The sequence below is a fragment of the Apodemus sylvaticus genome, chromosome 15, assembly GCF_947179515.1.
Source record: "Apodemus sylvaticus chromosome 15, mApoSyl1.1, whole genome shotgun sequence".
NCBI classification, from domain to species: domain Eukaryota; kingdom Metazoa; phylum Chordata; class Mammalia; order Rodentia; family Muridae; genus Apodemus; species Apodemus sylvaticus.
The window spans coordinates 62,753,834-62,775,763 of NC_067486.1; the positions used below are offsets into that span (position 1 = coordinate 62,753,834).

The 21,930-nt window shown below is 44.2% G+C and overlaps 2 protein-coding genes across 4 annotated transcripts in view; both read left to right on the plus strand.

Annotated features, from left to right (window-relative positions):
* The window catches only part of Gtf2e1 (general transcription factor IIE subunit 1), a 28,953-nt gene extending 24,718 nt beyond the window's left edge, over nt 1-4,235 (plus strand). For both annotated transcript variants that reach the window (XM_052158376.1, XM_052158377.1), the window contains exon 5: nt 2,773-4,235. In XM_052158376.1, the coding sequence (XP_052014336.1) occupies nt 2,773-3,197 (425 nt within the window). In that variant the 3' untranslated portion in view covers nt 3,198-4,235. The remainder of the gene's footprint in view (nt 1-2,772) is intronic.
* Nucleotides 1-21,930, plus strand: part of Eaf2 (ELL associated factor 2) — a 1,192,577-nt gene that overhangs the window by 158,435 nt on the left and 1,012,212 nt on the right. The window lies entirely within an intron of this gene.

The window sequence follows — 21,930 nt, forward strand, 5'->3', positions numbered from 1 at the left end:
TTCCTCAACTTGGCTTTTCCCCCCTGTTCTTGAAGCAATCAAACTTTTTTTTGATGAACTTAGAAACAAAATTAGCTCAGATAAAATTATTATTAACCAACATAATATACAATTAAACTAGTAAGTTTAACTTTGAATATTTATAATTCATAGGATAATAGAATATGAGTCATGGGCGTAAATAAGATAGTTCTACCCAAGTTTTCTGTGTAAGATGAATAGTATTTACATTTGCCCTTGTTTGTCATGATGTTGAACATGGGCTACTCATTGAGTTAGTAAGAGTGTCTTGTTTGTCCTGAACTGAATTTTCCTCACACGTGAATTATTTTTGTGTCTACTTGAAGTTTTACAGACTTAAGTCATGTCTTCACCCGACACCAAAGCTCTGATTGATTCCCTGTGCCCTGCTTTCTTTCAGAGTGGCCTCTTTCCCAAAGCCATTTGCACTCAGAGTGTTCTGTTTGCTTTATCCAGTCTATCTCTAGTTCAGCATCCTTGAGACCCAGTCACCAGGATGGACCCTGTAGCTTATGCACGGATCACTAAAGATTGAAGTCTCATGTTCAGTATCATTTGGTTTCTACCTGACATTTTGTTTGTTACTTTGGTTCTGGAAGCATGCTAAGACTAGTGTTAGAAACATGGATAGGGGACCTTTAGGACAGATTTTGTCCAACCCTGTATTTAATAGCTTACACCGTGTCATTCAAAATAGTTTACATTATTTTTCTATATGTAGGTATTCTTTCACTTTGACTATGTAAATATTTATCTTTTTGGTGACTTGGGCAAAGTTTAGCTTCTCAATTTTTTTTCTACATCTTGACTATAAAGCCCCCAAATTGCATAATAGCATTGGTGACCTTGATAGACAATATGGCCCTTCTTTGTAACTTTGAGCTGTTACATAGTACTTCCTAGAAGTATTACCTCTACTTTCTTACCCAGAAACATGCATAGTCATCTTTGTTTTTGTCTTCTGTTTTAATCTGTTAACAAACCAATCCCTTACCTCCCCTCTCCCACTGTGGTCATCAGAATCTATCCACTATGTGTTTACTTTTATTTTACAGAGTGTATTTGCATTTCCTTGTATTTTGTACTTTGAACATTAAAATACCATGTTGGTAAAACTAAAGTATTTGTAACAAGCACCCTTTAGAAATAGCTTGCCCAGAGGCCCACAAGCCTCTCCTGCCCTTCTTGCTGCCGTTTCTTCCGGAGTGAGCACTCTGGAGGGAGCTTTGCCTTCAGCAGTGTTAACTTTGATTCTGATGTCCATGATATGCTAAGTCTCTTTTCTCTAGCTTTCTTTTCTCTCTTTGCCCAGTATCTCACATAGGAATTCTGTTCTTTCAAAATATCTAACTTCCAGCTGAGTGTCAATATAGTGACAGGGTGATTTCACTTTACCATGGGCAGAATCAACCATTTTCTGAGCCTTGTCTTGATGATGGCTGGTAATCTTCCATAGATCAGACCCATTCTGAGTACTTCACATTCCCTTGGGCTCCACAGTAATTCAGTGAAGCAAATACTATTATTTTTTTCCACTGTTATACTTGGGGAAATTGGAGAAGAGAAAAATTAGTGTGACTTTACCCAAACCACATAGCCAATATGTGTTAATATTTGAATCAAGGAGGCAGGTTCCAAGTGTGACTTTTAGTTCTTTTATATATTTAAAAGGGCAGTCTGTTTGAGTCTAACTAAATGCAAAATACCAACATTTTTCTTAAATGTGTCACTGTAGTGTATCAGCCAAGATGTGTGTATAAAGTAATGATATGTGGTGAGAGAAAACTTATTTCTTAAGTTCATGATCTTTTTACAGTGAGTTCGGAGTTTGTATAGTTTGCTTCGGGAAAAGGACACTGCCATGGATTTACTCACTCAGCAGATCCTCCCTCCTGCAGACGGGGCAGCACTGTCCTGCTGCCTGGGTCACAGGGAATCATAGAAACTTTGTTGTGGCAGATTCTACAGCCTTAGAAAGGGACAGCAGGGGTAGTAAGCCGAAGTCTCTATGTTGGAAAATGAGCTCTGTGAGCAGAAACACAGCCTTGATGAAGTGACATTTGAGTAAAGACGTAAAGGATGTAGGGAAGTTAGTTGCATAGAGACCTAGAGAAAAAATAACTCCGTCAGGGCAAACAGGCACCGAACACCCCGAGGGAGCGTGTGGTTGGACTGGTTGGACGGTGTCCAGGAGTAGCAGCTGTAGCTGGTACCATGACTAAGCGGGGAGAATGGGCAAGAGGTCGGTGGCCAGGAGGAGTTCAGGAACGCGGTGGCACCTTTAGACACCGTTAGGCCTCTGGCTCTTACTCTGAGCGAGGAGAGAGCTGTGTTTTCACTCCCTGCTATGCCGGCTGCTGCCAGGCACTCTCTCGGCAACTCCCCCATCCCAGGTTCTTGCCCAGAGTCTTAGCGGGCGCACCTTCTCTCACCTTGGTAACATTTAGAAATTGAAAATTTTGCTCAAAATAGTACAGCTTGCATAGGGGAATGGGGAGAACTCGCAACTCACATTCATGTAAGCGTCTGTAAACCTGTAAATTCCATGTGTTTGGTCATTATGCTACTTAGGCTTTAGTTTCTAAGAAACATTTTAGATATTCTGTAGTCGAGCAGCTCAGAAAATGGAAGCAGTGAGCTCTGCATTGTTGTATTTGTCACCTTAAACAGAAGGCATTAGTCTTGTTGTATTGGTTACAAATGAATGCTCTTTGTATTTCAGGACTTGACTTTCTGGCCTTTACCTTCCAGGTGGCATTGATGTGGACACATTTCAGGAGCGTGAGGAAGGCCGCGTGGGGCCTGACGACAATGAGGAGGTCATGCGCGCCCTGCTCATTCATGAGAAGAAGACTTCTTCTGCGACAGCTGGCTCTGTGGGAGCAGCCGCTCCGGTGACCGCTGCTAATGGCAGTGACTCCGAGAGTGAGACCAGTGAGTCGGACGATGACTCTCCACCCCGGCCGGCAGCCGCGGCTCCTCATCATCGCGATGAAGATGAGGAGGAGGATGAGTTTGAGGAAGTGGCCGATGACCCCATAGTTATGGTGGCTGGCTGTCCTTTCTCCTACAGTGAAGTCAGCCAGCGGCCAGAGCTGGTCGCCCAGATGACGCCGGAAGAGAAGGAAGCATACATAGCCATGGGGCAGCGCATGTTCGAGGATCTCTTTGAGTGAGCTTTCCTGCCTTTCCTGCAGTTAGCTGTTCAGAGAGAAGCTGCCCATCAGGTGCTTAGGGCTTCCCGCCTCTTTGTGTAAAGCACCCGTTAGTCTAGTACAGGAGAGGAAATTTGATTTTTTTTTTTTCATGTAAGAAACTTCCCAGAAAGGTAGGTAGGTTATAAGTATTCAGTTCCCTCTTATTACTAAAGTATTAATATTTTTCTTATTCCTTATCTATTTTTTTCCTTTTCCTTTTAAGACATATTTTTCTCACTCTTACTAAGGTGTTCCTGTCTACCTGTAGAGCCCTACTAGGGATAAATGTTCCTTGGTATTGTAGCTACATTGTGGTCAGGCACTTGAGACAATTCCTTGTATTCCTGTCAACCAAAGCAGCTTACTAAAAAGCAGGTTACTGCTTAGGGGAACACCCAAACACTTCATCTTCCTCAGAATCGGGGGTGGGGCCAACCTGTGAGAGGACTGACAGCACAGGAAGAGGGGTGCCTGAACCTTAGGTTCTTGTGTAGATTAGAATCCACGCCTGTAGAACCGATAAGGCTGGGAGATTGCTACGTTTCGTAGATGTTTCGTTTTGGGTTCTACTTTAGGTGACAGATAACAAAGCAGGCTGGGTCTACCCTCATGGAGAAATTCAAGGAGCACATGTGCAAGGGTAAGGCATCTGCGTCTAGGGTTGAGGAACGGAGCACTGGGAACTGTGCCTTAGAGCTGCCTCAGTGCGATTGGGAATTCTATGATGGAAAGCTGGGACTGGCCCCACTTTCCCCACTTGTTCTGTAGACCCGGGCCAGTGCTCTGAACTGAGGATCCATTCCAGTACAGAGCAGTGCAGAAGCACTGGTTTCTCGCTCTCCTCACTCTCCTAAAGGTCACCAGAGCCTTTATTTGTCTCTCCTTCAAGCCTCATCAGACATCGCATTTCAGTGCCTCTACTGTGTTGTTGAGCATTGTCACCTCAAGGAACATAGTCATTAGCACAGTGTTATTCCTGAAGGTGGAACTTTGAAAATAAAGGACTTTCAAATAAGATCTACAGCAATTAAACTTTTATAGTGTTTTCTCTTGCCTTGTGACTTTTAGTTATCATTTTGTAGTATATGTGTGAAACTAAGAACGTTTTAGGGAACCTGAGCCTTTTGTAAAGTGGTGCCACAGTTACCTGGTTGTTGGATGACTGAATGTTGACAGTCTCCTCACTACAGCTTACGGCTGTACAGTTATACTGACAGTTACGGCTGGGTAGTTTCTAGCTCCAGCCTCTTGGAGCATAACTAGAAACGCACTCCTTCCATTTAAAGATGTTGCATAGTTGCAATTCAATGCGATTTAAACTTTAGGCAATGAATTGCCTTAAAAATACCTTTTTATGTATTTATCTTAAATACAGGAACTGTTCAACTTTAAAATTTTGTTTTTTAAACTTTCATGGTTATAGAAAGATGTTAATTTGTAAAATGTTAATTTTAAAACTATATGTTCTTTGTGACATTTTATATGAGATTGTGTTTGAGTGTACGTTTCAGTAGTGGAAAAATGTATTAATAAAGGCACTCATTAAAGATGTGTTTGAAATAGACTAAAGAGATTGTACTCACTAATGTACATTAATGAGGAACTAAATATTTTCCAGGAAAAATATTGCCATTCATAAGAAGGCATCGGGAAGAAAAGGTATCGTATTGTGTTCCACGTGAAAGGACTCACCTTTCCCTATAGAGGACATGTAGGGTACTGTTTGTAAGAAACTCCTGGCTGTTGTGTTTGAGTGGTCCTCTAGCAGCAGGACTGATGTATGTGAGTGGAGAGTGGGCTTTGCGGTAATCTCAGGGTTTTATATAACGGAAAGGAGATCCCCAAGTTATGAAAGACACATAGATAATGGTTACATGTAAAAATAGAGAATGACCAAAGCAAAGTCTATGCTAATGCCAGGGTTATTAGGTATGTTCTTTTTATATTTGAATCCCAGGTTAATCAAATTAAAATATTAAGACAGTATAAATATGTAGGTTTTTGACTGTTGCCTCTATATTTCAGAAACACATGTGTAGCAAACTTGAGAAGAGCTTGCTCTTATTTTATCAGACAGGTATGTTTGCCTCACGCTGCTCAGTAACTTGTTTGGGGGAGTCAATTAGTGATAGAAAACCCAAAAATGGAAGTAGTGCCAATTGTTAGCCTTGGAAGCTCTAGCGTGGGCAGATCTATTCCCAAAGGTGACATGCAGTGACAGTGTAAGGAGGGGTCCCAGGGTATTAGGAATTACCGCCACCCACAGCGAACAGTGAGGAACAGGCAGGAAAAGTGTTTTTCTAATTTGGTTGGCTCTCTTAGCATTACGCTTGGTTTGGCTATCCACATAGCCCAACTTTCCCACTGCCCTTAAAATTTTAATGGACCTCAACGTAGAAGACAACTTCTAGTAGCATTTTTTTGGGAGACTACTGCTCCTTTGTAGGGAGAGAAGTAAGGGTCTACATCACCTGAATGGATTTCACCCCAATACCAGTCAGTGGTGGAGGCAGAGGGGGGATGTGGGAAGGGGGAGAGGCATCAGAAAAGGGCTTTTGTTAGGCAAAAAAATAGTTTATATCCTTTTCTGTGAGAACCTCCCAGCCAGTCTCAGGGATTCTGCCATGAAATTTGACTAAAATTTCAGCTTCCCTTTCTCTTTTCCATGTCATCCCTTCCCCCGCCCCCCACCCCCAAGGCTTTGGAACATTTTTTGGAGTTCTAAGTTCTTCCTGTTCCTTTCAACTAGATGTCTTTTCTAAATAGTTGTAGCTTCTTCAGCTTCCAAAGGCAGGGCCTGCCAAGAGGGCTCGCTAACCAGGGCCACGCCCTGTCTCTAGGGCCAGCATGGGAGGCTAACCATGGCTTCGCTTCTTCCTTCAGACAGTTACTGTTTTTTATCGCTAAACTACATCTGTATATTATATCCCTGGATGTGAATCACTTTCACTTACGCCGTTTCTCTACGCCCAGGAGGCAAGCCACGGTAGGTAGCCCTGGGCTGTCCGGCCGAGCCTGTGCTGCTTCGTTTAGCCCACTTGTGAAGTCGGTGCTCTTTGTTCATTTTGAAGCTTCTTCCTCCACATTTCCACAAAACACCTTAAGGAATATTACATTTAAATGACCTTTAAAAATCCATTCAGCACATCCTGGGGGAAGTCAGGGGACCAGGTCTGATCCCACACCAGCTGACCAGACACCATCACCTCTGACACTCTAATCTAGTCTAACCCTTGTGCTAGGGTCCCCGGGTTTGTTTTCGCTAATATTTTATAGAGTCAGGTGATCACATGTTTTTAAAATAAAGCCAAGCAACACCAACCAAAAATTGCTTTGTGACCTGCTAAAGGAAGTCAAAACCAGGCATGGGGTATTTTAATTGAGAGACTCAGGGAGAAGGCAGATTTGGAATTGGCAATGTCACAGGTCACAAAATGAATGGCAGCTATTTGGGCTTCTGTTTTCCCATCTTGCTGTGGTATTTAACTCCAGTCATCTGCATGACTAAGGTTGGAATAACTGAGTAGTTTATAATTGTAGGTATTAGGAGAGGCTGGGGATGAGAACAAGGGCAAGTTCACTTGGCTCACTTGGCCCCAGACCTAGGTTTCTAGTTGGGACCACAGAAAAAAGATGGAGATGTGTTTTTTTTTTTTCTTTCCCCTTTTTATCCCCAAGTTTTAAAAAAGGAAGTATAAAATAACAGTTTCTCAGTCTCAGCTATGGAAAGTCATATGAGGCCCGAGTGGCATTCAGTGCTCAGAAGAGCTCCGGGGTACGAGGCCTTGGGCTGGGCCCCCTCACTGGGAGTGAAGAGAAAGCCTTCAGATTCTTGAAATGGGCACGGCTCACTTTGTATTTGTTTTGTGTTCTGTCTTCATCAAAGCTGTGTTGCCTTTAACAGCTGGGCTGCTGTCACTTTTTTTAATAGCTTAAAATTCCCTCCCAGAAAATGAAGGCTTTTTAGAAAGAATCCAGAACTGTGGTAAACTCGCTGTCTATTCATGTTTTTTTTTTTCCTCCGTGCCATAAAAGAAAATAAACTGAATAGGATTAATGCAGACACTCTTAAAACCTGGCAAGCCAAAGTGGGCTGAGAAAGGGGAAGGTAATGAAATCTTTCTTCCTTCGGAGCGCTAAAGGGATGAAGCATTTCCTGTGCACCTTTAAGTGCAGGAGCAGATAAGCCGGCCTCTTCACAGAGAGCTTGATGACCTGAGAACCAGAGGCTGCCTTTCCAATTCACTTAGAAAGCTGCTCGGCCTTGTGCATGCCCCAGTTTCAGCTGTCAGCCCACGGTTCCCATCACACAAAAGGACGTGATCGCCTACCCGATGTAAAGAAGTCTGAAATTAAGCTAGGAAGAGTGCAAGTGCCAGGTTCCTGAATCATGTGAAGACATACAAGATGGTTGTATAGTCTCATGGTTACATAAATGTACCTGGTGCTTTAAAATCACCCAATTAGGAATATACAGTAAAAACTCAGAGCTCCTCAGCCTGCCCCCATTGCTCTCTTCTGAGGGAACCATTGCTGAGAGTCTGCTTATCAATCCATACATTATACACACTGTCATTTGGTTTTGTAAACATTACAGCTGTATAGAGTTTTAAAATGTCATATGATGGTTTATGTGACCTTTATTAATGACTGGACCTACTCTTACATTTTTTTTTTTTTTGGTTATTTATGTAACAGAATCATAAGAGAAATAGGCACAGAGTGTGTTGGTCAGTCTTATGTTACTGTAACAAATAGCTGAAACTGGTTGTCTCTAAGGAACATATTTGTGTTTAATTACGTTTCTGAGACGAAAGTCCCTGTTTGGCCACAGCGAGGGCCCACTTGGCTGTAACACAAAAGGGTGGAGAAGCAAATGGGCATTTCCAGAAGAGGCCAAGCCGGTGGGATGGACTTACTGTACTGCAGCGTGCTCTGATAAGAGCCCACTCTGAGAAGGCAGCCTTAGTCCCTCTTGCGTTGGCAGTGGTGTGACCCCATCAGCCCCAACTCTTACGTGCACCTCCGACACAGCACTCCTACCCCTTGGACCAGCCTAGTACATGAGACCTTGGATCCAAAGCAACCGGATGTGTCTGTTTACACTTCAGTAGGCACTGCCAAATTATCCTTTAAAAAAAGAGGTTGGGTGATATTGAGCCAGAGAACAACATAAAGTATTGGTCCTGGATTGGAGTTTATGCATAGAGACTAGGAAAGCCAGACTCAAAGTCTTGGTGTCCAGGTCTGTGTTGGTAGGAAGATGGGGACGTTCTTGAAAGGTAGTGAAGAGACGGAAGTAGTACATTTGGTGACTTTGGAGAGGATGGTTTTCTTGGATGAATCTGAAGTTTTACATGGATGCTGTCTCTGCTCACTGGGACCAGGAACAGAAGGGGCAGAGGGTTTTTCATGTTCAGCAGATTAGCTCCACCATTTTACCTACAATGTGAACCTAAATGTTAAGAGTTGACTGCTTTTTTTTTTTTTTTGTCACCCTACATCAAATTTAGCATTCAGTCCTGTCAGACTGAAAGTATAATCTAACTTATATAATCCAACTCTGAACGTAGAGCTGACAGGACTCAGTGATGAGTTGGAGACATGGTGTAAATCTGATCTAGTGGCTTCCACCACTACCATTGTCAGCTGTGCTAGTTGTCACCTTGATGACTGCAGCCACCCCCAACCCTTCTCCCTGTTTTCACAACATTCTCTCTCTCTCTCTCTCTCTCTCTCTCTCAAAGATTTTAACCATTCACCCACACAGAGGAATTTTTAAAAAGACAAAAAAAATCATGAATCAGATTTATCTTTGAATAACACCCAGATCTCTTAGCCTTTCCAACAGCCCTGTTTCGGTCTGGCCTCCAACTCCCCGCCCCTTCTCCTTGTTGGAGACTCTTAGCTTGAATTGACCATCTTTTTGCCTACCTTAGGTCGCTGTCTAGTTAATCTCTGTTTAAGACACTTAGCCATTCTTGCCTATGGCTTCTTAAGCACAAATAGCACCTCTGAGAAGCCAGTCCTCTGTTCTCCTGTCTATTCTATATTTTCCTGTCTTGTTTGTTTCTTGCAAATTTAAAGTTTGAATTAAATGTCTTGTCTATGCCCATCACCCCTCCCCCACCAAAAGAGTATGAACCACCAGAGGGCAGGCTACTAGCATGTAGAATTAATTCTGCTGCAGAGTAGACTCAGTAAGTGTTGAATGGAGAGATGGGCAGACGAGTTAGCAGTAGGAGAGTATGACCTTTCCTGCACCAAGGCTCATCATTTTGTTCCTGATTGAATTGCAAATTAGTTAATTATGTTCTTAATCAGATAATTATGCTCACTTGTGATTCATGGTACCTAGGGCTCTGTCTCCAAGACTATCAGTAGGGGGTGCTGGAATATAGCTTCTGAGGCACAGTTAGACATCTTGAAGCTTCGGTTCTGGGAGCCATTAGCTTTTATGTTGGTGGTAAAGGAAATTTATTGAGTATTGGGGCTGCATTGTCTGTAGATGTTAGCGGCTGGGTAAGTGTGGCTGCCGAATACTTGAGATGATCCAAGCTACGTGAAAATGTGCTGCAACTGCATAGTATATGCTCAAGGGCTGAAGGCTCAGCCTGGGGATTATTAATGTAAGACGATTTTACATTGACTGTGTTTTTAAAAACACTATAGATGTATTGGGGTTTAAGAAAAAATATTATTAAAACAATCTTAAATGTTTTCTCTTCTTTTAAAGTGGCTATTATTAGAACTTTGAAAACTCTACAAAGAGGTCACATTTGTAGCTTGCTTTGTACATTTCTATGGGCAGACATTGTCAAGGGTATCTTTTTAAGATTTAGTTTTAAGCGGGGCAGTGGTGGTGCATGCCTTTAATCCCAGCACTTAGGAGGCAGAGGCAGGTGGATTTCTGATCTATAGAGTGAGCTCCAGGACAACCAGGGCTACACAGAGAAACCCTGTTTCAAAACAAACAAACATAAAATTTTTTAAAAAATATTTAGTTTTAAAATAATTGTGTATGCAAATCTGTGCTTACATGTATGAGTGGGTACCCATGGAGGCAGAGACATGGGATCCCTTGGAGCTCCAGTTACAAGCAGTTCTGAACCACCTGGGTTCCGGGAATGAAACTCTGGTCCTCTGCAAGGGCAGCAGGATCTCATTAGTGGGCCCTCTCCAGCTCCATGGCCCTAAGTGTTATCCTAGCGACTGCTCCATGGCCCTAAGTGTTATCCTAGAGACTGCTCCATGGCCCTAAGTGTTATCCTAGCGACTGCTCCATGGCCCTAAGTGTTATCCTAGAGACTGCTCCATAGCCCTAAGTGTTATCCTAGCGACTGCTGGAAGCTCCCATTTGCACACATCTTTGCCTGAACGCTGCACCATCCCTGCCCTCCTCTCTTCTACCAGGAAAGTCGGCTTCGTTGTCTGTGTTGGCTCAATATTCTTGGAAACCATAATGGACTTTGCTTCTAATTTTCCATTTTGGATGAGATGGGGAGGTCGGGTGGGATTCTTGGCTTCTTTCCTGAGGGAAACTGGTGGAACTGTTGATAAGAATCTAACAAGCTTAACTAGTCCAGTCGCACAATACTGTTTTCTTCCTAGTAAAGGAGGCTGAGCCTGAAATGGAGGAGCGGAGAGGCAGGTACTAAAGCAAGACAGCTGGAAGTCTTGTGTGTGGAGCTGCATGTGTTACACTTGTACGTGCTGGAAGTTAAGTTGTTCTCTGCTTACCACGAACCTTCAGCACGCTCCACGAGAGCCAAGGCTGCCTGCTGGCTTGCTGTGCTGCCTGGTTCACTTCCAGGCTTGCGGCCTGGCACGGAGATGGTAGCCATCGGCATGGATTAGCTGATGAACCATTATAGACAGTGTCTCCAGGCCGCGAAGAAGCCATGAAAGGGGCATTTTCTGTCTGTCATTGTATGGCTAATGTCTGTGATGCTAATTTGTGGTCTCTATCTATAGCTTCCCTTCTAAAAGAGCATTTTTACAAAGGACATTTCCCAGCAACTATTTAAACTGCCTAGCCAAAGGTCCATCAAACTAATGCATCTAACCTAGGCCTTGCCCATGAGTTTACTTCATGCATGCTAACCTCATTTTTAAGAAGAATGTGTAAAGAACAAAGGGTAGACTGTTTTCTTCCTTCATGTTTGTGCTTTATTTAATATTTGTTTTTTTACCGCACCGGGGAATGGCCGCCTGGGCCTGATGCATACTAAACAACCACTATCGCTGACCTACATCCTCAGCCTTTCCTTTCAATTTTCTTAGTTTTAAAAAACTCTACGAAGAATTTGACTTCTTATAATGAAGTGGGTGCTTTATGTGCTGGTCTTCATGTTGTCTAGGATGCAGGGCCTTCTGTCTTGATACTTGCCTTGCCTTGTCTTGGCAAATATTTTTTTCCGATGCTCACGGCTGATCCTCCTTCTCCCTTTCCTCAGGTAGAAGAAAGGGAAGGAGAAAGAGAGCACTGTGGCGGTCAGCTGAGTCAGCCTAATTTGTTTTTTTTTTTTTTTTTTTTTTTTTGTTTTTTTGTTTTTTTGGTAAATTTTATGGTGAATGGTAAAATTCACATGGCATAAAATTAAGTGTGCAAGAGTGAAGACTTCAGTGGTGTCTAATATATTGAGAGTATCTGTAACCCCCGCTACACAGTTCATTGTGCTGTTACTGTACAAAAAGAAGGCCAGGACTCACCAGGCTTTTCTAATTCTGCCTTCCTACCAACCCCTGCATCTTCTATCTTGTATGCATTTACTTTTTTTTTTTAAAAAAATATTCCTCTTCTTTTTTTTAAATTGAAAATAGATTTTCTTTATACAATTCATACACTATATTCTGGTTATGTTTCCCCTCTCCCAGTTCCTCCAAGACCTTTCCCACCTCCCCTGCCCTTCTGTAAAATAAGATAAGATAAAACCAAACTGGGTTGGACAAGACAAACAGAAGAACAGGAGCCAAAGGAAAAGCGCAAGAAACACAACTGAGTGCAGGGCACTCGGGTTCATACACACTGGAATCCCTGAAAACAAAACTGGAAGCCGAATATGTATATGCAGGGGGCCTGTGAGGTTAAAAAGGTAATAATAATTTTTTAAAAGCCCTGGAAAGCAGCATGAGACAAAGAGCCTCCAAAGATTCCACTGAGTTCTTTCTGGGGCAGCCATCTTCTGCTGGGCATGGGGCCTGCCCCCAGGATGGTCAGATCCCAGTGAGACTCAGTTTCCTTACTCAGGCTGTTTTTTTGTTTTTTGTTTTTTAGGTCCATTCATTTACCCGTGGATTTTGTGATTTCATATTTTTTTAAAGATTTTATTTATTTATTTTATATGTATGACAAGTACACTGTCACTGTCTTCAGACACACCAGAAGAGGGCATCAGATTCCATTACAGATGGTGTGAGCCACCATGTGGTTGCTGGGAATTGAACTCAGAACCTCTGGAAGAGCAGTCAGTGCTCTTAGCCGCTGAGCCATCTCTCCAGCCTGTGATTTCATAATTTTAATGGCTGAGTAATATTCTATTGTGTAACTGTATCACATTTTCTTTCTCTACCCACTGATGCTGATGGAGATATAGGTTGTTTCCAATTTTGGTCTATTATGGATTGAGCAGCAGTGAACATGATTATGCAAGTGTCTGTAGGAGAAATTTGAGATGTTCTTTGGATGTATGCTCAAGAGTGGTATAGCTGGATCTTGAGGTAAATATGTTCTCAGCTTTATGAGGAGCTGCCACTCTGTTTTCAAGAATAGCTGTACAGTTTTGCACTCTAACCAACAATGGATAACTGTTCCTCTTAAAGCCTCGACAGCACGAGCTGCCGTTTGTTTTCTGCCGGTCAGAACAGCCAAGATGATACCTCAAAGTACTTTTGATTTGCAGTTCCCTCATGACTATGGATATTGATAATTTTCTTTAAGTGTCTCTCAGCCATTGGTGGTTTTATTCTTTTGAGAATCCTCTGTTTAGATCTGTAACCCATTTTAAATGTGGTTGTTTTCTTGGTGTCCAGCCTTTTTTATTTATTTTTATTTTATTTTATTTTTTTTAGTTCTTTATATATTTAGATATTAGCCCTTTATTGGATATATAGTTTGAAAACAATCTTTTTCCATTTTATACCTGCCTCCTTGTCAGAATCATGGTGTCTTTTGCCACAGAGAAGCTCTTCAGTTTCATGAGGTTGCATTTGTTGTTGTTCTTAGTGCCTGTGCTGTCAGTGTTCTGTTCAGGAAGTCTTTCCCTGTGCCAGTGAGTTCAAGAATATTTTATATACTAAACTGTATATGATTTGTTATATTTAGTTTCTCTCAGTATAATATTCTGAGAATATTAACAACTTTTACACATTGAAGTATGTGTCAAAATCTCATTTTTTTATGACTGAATAGTATTTATATTGTGATTGTATTATATTATTTTTGTCTCTGTATTCAGCTGTAGATGGACAGCTAGGCAGTTTCCCTGTTTTGGACTCCCATAAATAGTGCCGCTTGCATGCGTGTATCAATATTAAGTACCTGTAGGTACTTTGGTGCATAAGCAGTCTGGGCATGGGCTCTCATATTAAAAAGGTAGCTGAGAGGAAGCCAGGAAGCAAGTCCCTAGGTGTTTGTTTCTCCATGGAATCTGCTTCAGTTCCTGCTCTGGGTTCCTGCTTGAGCTCCTCCCTTGGCTTTCCTCCACGATGGCCTGCAACCCAGGAACTGTAAGATGAAACAAACCCTTTCTTCCCCGAGTTGCTTTTGGTCATGGTGATCAATCAGAGTAACAGAAAACAAACTAGAATAGATATTAAATGTATGAATTGCTGGTTTACACAATGATCCTATTTGTGTGCTATTTCTTTTTAAAATAGTCTCTCTTCCTACACTCTGTGCGACAGTCACTGGCAGTCAGCGGGGAGTAAGTAGCCAGGGAATAGCCAAGATGTCTACTTTGGCTGTGGTGGTCCCAAGAGAACACTGTCACCTGCTGGCAGTAGCTGCGGAGGACAGATTAGGAGATGGCTATTCATCCGAATTTCGCTTCCCTCAAAGGTATTAGCTTTTCTTTTTTTTTTTCCTTCTTTACAGAAGTTCATTAAAGTACAAAGATAAATTCAAATCACCATTTGAATAAGAAGTTTACAACAGAGATTGTTTACATATGTACCCATTAAAATGCAACAAATTTTATCTGTCATTAGCACAATAGGTCCATTAAAATTTAAAATCCATAATTTTTGTATTACATATATTCTTTTTTTTATTCGATATATTTTTTATTTACATTTCAAATGATTTTCCCTTTCCTGGCTCCCCACTCCCCAGAAGTCCCATAAGCCCTCTTCCCTCCCCCTGTTCCCCCATCTACCCCTTCCCACTTCCCTGTTCTGGTGTTGCCCCATACTGCTGCACTGAGCCTTTCCAGAACCAGGGGCCACTCCTCCGTTCTTCTTGGACATCATTTGAAGTGTGGATTATGACTTGGGTATTCCAAGTTGCTAGGCTAGGTATTAGCTTTTCTACCTTGTCCACTATCACTCCTAGGACTCAGACCATAAGTTAAAATCTTGACTTGTCCTGGCCTCCTGGGGCCTCCAGTTCTGATATATGGACCTTCATGCCCAGGGCTGGAGGCAGCCTAGCATCTCTGTTCCTTGGTTAGACATGGAGGTTCTTCTGTCTGAACATGCTTGGAACCATAGCAGTGCCAGGGGAGGCAGTGATGGCAGTTCTCAGCATCCAGGAGATGGATCCAGAGCTGAACTGCCTCTCACAGTATGGGCTCAGTATGCAGTCAGCTTTAACCAGCTCTCTTCCTCCGGCTTCCAGAGGGGGAGGCTGGCAGCTTTTCATTTCAAGGTAGTGACCTAGCTGGGAGGTCTGAAGAATGATTCTGACAGCATTCCAAGAGAAGCCTTCCCTGCTGCTCCAGGCCTGTGTGCAGACTTAATGTACATGCAGGAAGGGGGTGGTAATGGCAAGACAGAACCGGCCTCTGTTTAGTGTGTGGGTGGAGAGGGCCAGCTGTGCCGTGTGTGTCAATCCCCATGTCACCTCTTTTTGACAGGCCGTAACTTCAGTAGCTTTAGTGTTCATTTGCTTTTGTCCCATGGCGACTCATTAAGCTGTGAAATGACTGAGGCACTGTGGGCCTCTCTGTCCACAGCTCCAGCGTCAGCTAGCTCTCTGGTTCCTGTGATGCAGCCTTCCAGGGCTTTCCCCACCGCCACAGTGCACCTTACAGTGCAATACCAGCCAAGCAAAGAGTTAAAGGAATGCACGTGACAGTGACAGCCTCTCTCCCTCCTAAGCTCAGGTCTCAGAGCCACTTTGGAAGTTCTGCTGCTGTTCTCCCTTCTTTCACTGGTGTTTCATGTGTGTTGTGTACTCCGTGGCCCTCACTTCACGAAGTGCTGGTGCGAAGTCCCCCTTTTGAACTTTTCTGACTGATACTTCCTCTGCTTCCAACCTTCCCTTGGCATTTCCCCTCCTCTCTTTGGAATCATCCACCGTAACCATGTCCGCCAGTCAGTCAGCTCCTTCCGCCCGCCTCCTGTTCGGGTGGTTTGTACTCACACCCCAAGGTGTACATTTCCTCCCTATTCTTCATCCCTGTGACGCAGCTCACCTCAGTGCCTGTCACAGTAACCATGCCAGACACGGGTGTGATCCAGGCCCCAGAGCAAGAGCTCCCTGAGGATACTTGTCGAAAGGAGCCTTTTTTTTTTTTTTCCTTCAAGGGCTGCTACATTGGTGGAGCATAATCAATCGGCGGCTGCTAAGGGCAATCTCTACAACTAATTGAGGGCATTGGCAGAGTAGCGGGAGTTTGGTGTGGGGAAAGAAGAGTTAAACAGTGTTAATACCCAAGTCCCTGGCCATGCTCGTGGGCATTTTTACCTTTGCAAGGTCTTCCAGAATGTGACCCAATACATTTTATTTTATTCTCGGGCGAATTTGAGTGGGCCTCCATCTGATGCATATGCTAAGTGCCCCCCCCCCCTTTTTTTACTGCACCACGGGGCTTTCTCGTCTCATTAGATGTTAGGAGCTGCCATCCCTTTTCTTCAGCTGAGGAAACAGGCTGCTGAGAGAAAATTTTGATGACTTGCCCGCGTCATGGTAATTCTAGCCACTGCTGAGACTTAGACCTAAGATTCCGGACTGCGGAGCGAGAGTCACTGTTTCCACACAGTGTTGCCTCCCCTGGGTAGAAACAGGACTCTGATGGAAACTCACACTGTCTTCTCCCGTGGGGACCTCTTTATTCTATCTCCTAGTGCATCTACTGAGACAGAAGTTTTGTCTTTGTCTCAGGATCTCTCCGATTGGCTGTCTTTCCCTTCCATCATCTGGATTCTGTCTCATTGGTCTGTACCAACAACCTCAAGTTTTATGGTTGTATTGCTGTAGGTTACTTGTAAATGGGCAAACCCTTACTCAAGACAGTGAGTTTTGCCTCCAGGTGATAATAGCTTTGGCCTTGCTGCTCATTTGACTCAAGTTCTTCTACTCTGCCATTGATTTCCCAATATTCTGAGATTCCTGAACACTGTAAGCCTCTGAGTTTCGCGTACTTCTGCCGCAGTTTCCTGATTTGTCTATTTAAGTACCCTGTCCTTGTATTAGGGTGCCCAGCAGCAGAGGTGTAAGACACACGCCTGGTCTCAATGTCTAATTTCCATCGGGGCCCCTTCAGCCGTGCAGATCTCTCAGTGGTTCCTGCCAGTTACCTCTCTTCCACTTGGCCTTAGCCAGTCTGCTCACAATCTTGGTATCTTCGTGCCTTTAATATCGGGTTCAGTTAGCTCTCATGAAACTTCGGAAATAAACACTCTCAGCCATCTAGCCACCCTCCCTGTTTTCTTTCTAGTAATACCTATGCTTTTTCCTAAGGATAGCTTTCCTGAGGACGTGTTGGTGCTCCCAGAGCAGTGTAGCTCAATGGTTGAAGTTAGCGGTGGTCATGTAACTTGTTTTAACCAATTGTGGATAGAAATAATACATCACTAGCAGCTTTAAAAGCCAATGCATGACTTATCTTCCTCCCTGCTGTAGTAATTACTAAACCCTATGTCAAGACGAAGCCTCCATTGTCCTGTGTCCCAGGATGGCTGTAACGGTTGAGCTCCCCCCCCCACCACCACTCGGCTTGTCTGTTTGCCCTGTCATACCTTGAGAGCAGGAAATGTATTTCTGTTGGGTTTAAGCCACTGGGATTTGGAGGTTGACTCGCCATTGCATAAGAAGGCTAGCCTAACAGCGATCTCGGGTGTTTGGACAGTGCCAGCCGGGGTCAGGAACTTGGCCAAAGTGACCAAGCAGTCTGTAGTGTTCAGTGGCCAGGGAGCTGGTGAAGGAAAATGCTTATGGGTCAGTTCTTACACTGAGACAATAAGGAAAGGTTCCTGTGGCCTCAAGGAAGGAAGTCTTTTTACTTTTATAGACTCATGGGGGTTAGATCACAAACCCAGGACAATGGCTAAGTGAGGTGCATATTATCATCCCATCATTACCCTGGCCTCCAGGTTCTCCCAGCATCCCTCAGTCTCTCTACCTGTTACAGGACCCTACTGGCTGGCATACCCTATCCCCTACCCAAACCCAGGCTGGGGTGCCCTTCCCTTAGCTGCCCTTTCCATTTTGGGTACCTGCCTCTGAAGGTTTACTGTTTATCCTCTGAGTCTCTTGGCTCAGGCAGCTCCGCCCCTCTTGGTTGTGGGCTCCGCCCCTCTTGGTTGTGGGCTCCACCCCTCTTGGTTATGGGCTCCTCCCCTCTTGGTTGTGGGCTCCTCCCCTCTTGTCCTTTTCCCCACGAGGCCGACTCAGGGTCATGGTCACTCTGGACTCTCCCAGGTGTCTCTGCCTCTCACTGGGCTTTCCTTTTTACCTACACTAAACCTTCTCCATCGTACTAGGAGCCGCCATGTCCTTCCTGTATTTCTTTTTTTCATCTTATCAGGAAAGATGAATTCCCCATTTCTCTGGATCTTCTGTGTGAATGTGAAGTCTGGAATTATTAGGAAAGCCATCTCGGTATCAGCCTTCAGGTAAAGCCAACATACAGGAAATAGGTTTTTCAGTTAGGAAAGCCAATAATGCCCTTTATTGTTTAAGCCACCTGGGTTGGGTTTGCCGTAAACTTCAAAATTATTGAAATAGGTTACCCCCTTCTGTTATTTCTACTTCTCACTAGTCCATAAAGTCTCGGAGCAGCAATAAGTACCAGTAGCATCCGTTTGCAAAGACTTGCTGTGCGCGTGCCACCATACTGATCTTCAGAAGGAAAACAAATATATTCCATTATTAGGGTAGCAAATATATGTGTGAGCTCCTTGAGAGAATCTTTTCCTCTGTATATTTGTTCCTCTGGCAAATAATACGTAAGTGGGTGCCGAGCAAATATTGGATTAACTGAACAGACATAAATCGATATTTACCTTACAGTATTGTTGAGACCCCAAGTCTGCTGAGCTTGAAAGATTCAAGAATGATACAAGATAGTGTGTGTGTGTGTGTGTGTGTGTGTGTGTGCTCTTCGTTTCAAGCCTGAGCACCCAAAGGCCATGGTACAAACAACATGAGGGGGACAGTGCATTCTTGCCTGAGGGTTGTAAGCAGGGACACAAGCTTTTCTGGAAAAGCCAAGTTTAATCTTAAAGCAGGGTTTGGTGGGCCAGTGATAGAGGGGGCAGAGTGGAATCAGTGTGGAACAGTTGGGGTAGAGTGTGTGTGTGTGTGTGTGTGTGTGCCCATCTGCAGTGAGGGCACTCAGAAACAATGCTAGACGCTCAGGCAGGAACATGCTGCACTGGGACCGTTCACTCCATCCACTTGAGGCTTACTGTGTGTGCTTGCACCTGCCCTGACTCTGGCTGACTCACTCGTTCAGTTGATTCACACCTACTAGGTCATTACATGTTTATAAGATTGCAGACGTCTGTCCACGTGCCATTTCTCTCCAGAGAAATTATAAATTTCCAAAGGCATGTGGCAGAATGTATAATTCTGCCTCTTTTTCCGGCTCTCAACTTACTGCTGAGTGCATCCACACACAGTAGGCCCTTCGTTAAGTAAGTACCTGTGCTTGTTGAGTCGCTGCCAGGGATTTGGTTTGGGGGGATGACGTTATTTGCCTCCTGAGCCTGGTTTTCAACACATCAATGCTTCATCAAAGCCCTGTCAGATCGGATTCTCAATAGGGTATCTTAAATACATGCTATTAAAATACCTAAATAGATGTGCCATCTGCTTCAATAGACTGAGCCTGGTGAATCAGCAGGCGAGGTGGGAGGCTCATCCAGCCAGACATGAACCAGTTGGGTGGGGAGCAGGCAGCTAGCTTTCTCTGCGTCTTTACCGCTCTAGAGTGCTCTCTTCAGAAGCTACAGATTTATAGGAAAAAAAAAAACAAAACAAAACAAGATCAAGCAGCTACCAACATGTAAAGACTGGGTGACGTCTGAGCGAGCTAACAGCCATCTCTGGCTGGAGCCCTGGGTCCCCGCTATGGATGGTGTCGAAACCTAGGTCAGAGCAGGAGAAAGAGGAGCCAAGGGGCATGCCCTTTCCCAGCTGCTGGGCCTCCAAAATCTAGATACTTTTTGTTTCCTTGCAAGTTTATAAAGCATTAAGGAAAAAAAAAAAAAAAAAAAGGAAAGAGAAAGTCAATTCATTTTGGGAACTGTCACTAGTAAAGTCACCCAGGACTTAAATCACTAAAGTAAAATGCAATGGTGGGAAAGGGGGTCAGGAGACACTTCTTGTACATTCTCTCTGGTGACATGCCATCGAGCCTGAATGTCTAATGCCAGGAGCCTGATCACTGTCAGCTTCTTTCTCCCATTGCCCTTGCAATGCTGTGGCAGAGCTGGCCTCTCTTGACGATACCATTAAAGAAGGACACAGATTCTTGGGTCACTCATCACCTCCCAAATCATGTTGAGAATGTCTGTCTGTCTGTCTCTCTCTGTCTCTCTCTGTCTTTGTCTGTCCCCCCCACCCCCCCATGCCTCTCTCCCTCCCTAGGATTGTCAGCTGTATCACACAAGCTAACACATAAGGAAAGGCTTTACTTAAAAGGCATGCTAATCAGAGACTCACTGTCCTCCCTAGTTCGAGCTCCCAAGAAAGCAGGTACTAAAAATCTTCCACAGTGTGTTTTCCTAGGGAACAGCTCCTTTTCATCACCCTTCTCCAGGAGAGGCCAACTGCCTGGTTCTGGGAGGCTCAAAGGGAGCACATTTGTCTGGTCAATTCACTGGGGTCCAGGGTCAAGCCCTTGTGTTTGCAGCATCAGGAGCTTGGTCTTGGCAGAGGCTCTGAGTTGATCAGACTCGGGACTGCTGACTCACGCTGACCCACAAGAGACTGATCTGTAACCGGCATGGCAGTTTATTAATTTACAGTGGGAAACATTTGGCCCTATCTGCCCCTTCTCTCCCTGTAGGCCAGTTGCATGGGAAGAGAGTTCATCAGAAGGTTGCTTGGTGAGCAGGAAACATTGACGAGGGAGGCTGGAAGATTGAAATGTCCAACATCACCAGACAATGCCTATCCAGGGTCCCAGCTCCTCCAGGCAATCTGGGATTTCAGGCACCTCAGTGGGGAATTTTGTTCTAGAACTAGGCTTGCATGGATCAGAGTGTGCCAAGATTCCCTGTTTCACCACATTGCTTCTGCTGGCCTCTCCCGACAGCAGAGTACACTGGTCTTTCTATAGACTGTTCCTCCCCAGACCTCCTGCAGTGGAACTGTGAGTCCCAAAGTATCTGCTGAACAGGAGAAGCTGGTTACCACAGCAGCACCTGCATCCTTGAGAGAAGCACAGACTTCTGTAGTGTATGGGAAATTCTGATGTACTAAGTTTAGGGAAGGGGACTAGGAAACTAAATATTTATAGGGTTCCCAGTGATGCTGAGGCCAGGGAACAACTCCTGTGAAAATCTTGTTTCAGAATCTCTCACACCACCTTAGGATGACTGTGCATATTTCCATCGGATCCCATTTAGAATGGTTGTAAATGCTAATTTTCAGGGCAAAAATGATACTTTGTAGTTCTTGGGGGGGAGGGGGGACTGGACAGCAGTAATCACCATTGCCTCTCTGAGCTTTCCCCTAATCCTCCCTTTTCTTCAGTCCCCTGCCCACTTCCCTTTCATTAATATTTATCAATACCTAGTGCTTAAGGTAACTTAAGAGGATGTTAGGCAGCTGATGTTCCACGTGCCAAAAGCAAAAGCCTCTCTAAGGTGATTACGGACTCCGGGATCTGGATGGAAAAGCCTACTGCAGACTGCACCGAGGCCAGCCAGTAACATGGAGGTCTGATAGGAACGGGCTAGAAGGGGTGGCAGGTACCTGTAGCCCACGAGCTGATGGATTCCAGGACATACCCTCATACTTCCAAGTTGTCTTAGTACCTCCAGGTACTAAGACCCACCCCACCTCTAACTAGGAAAACAGCGTCTGTCTCCTCATCCCCAAGAAGGTTCCTACCTTGTCATCTCCTGGCAGTGCCTGGCTTCTACCAGAGCACCAAAATCAGGGAAGCAAAGGACTCCAGTAAGCATCTTTGTATACCCAGGCATTACGTTCCCAAAATGGTTTCCACCAAAACAGATTTTGAAATCCTCATTTTTTTCCAGAAGAAATTGAAGCTCAGAAAGGTTAAGTACTTTGCTAAAGGTCAGAGGTGAGTGATGG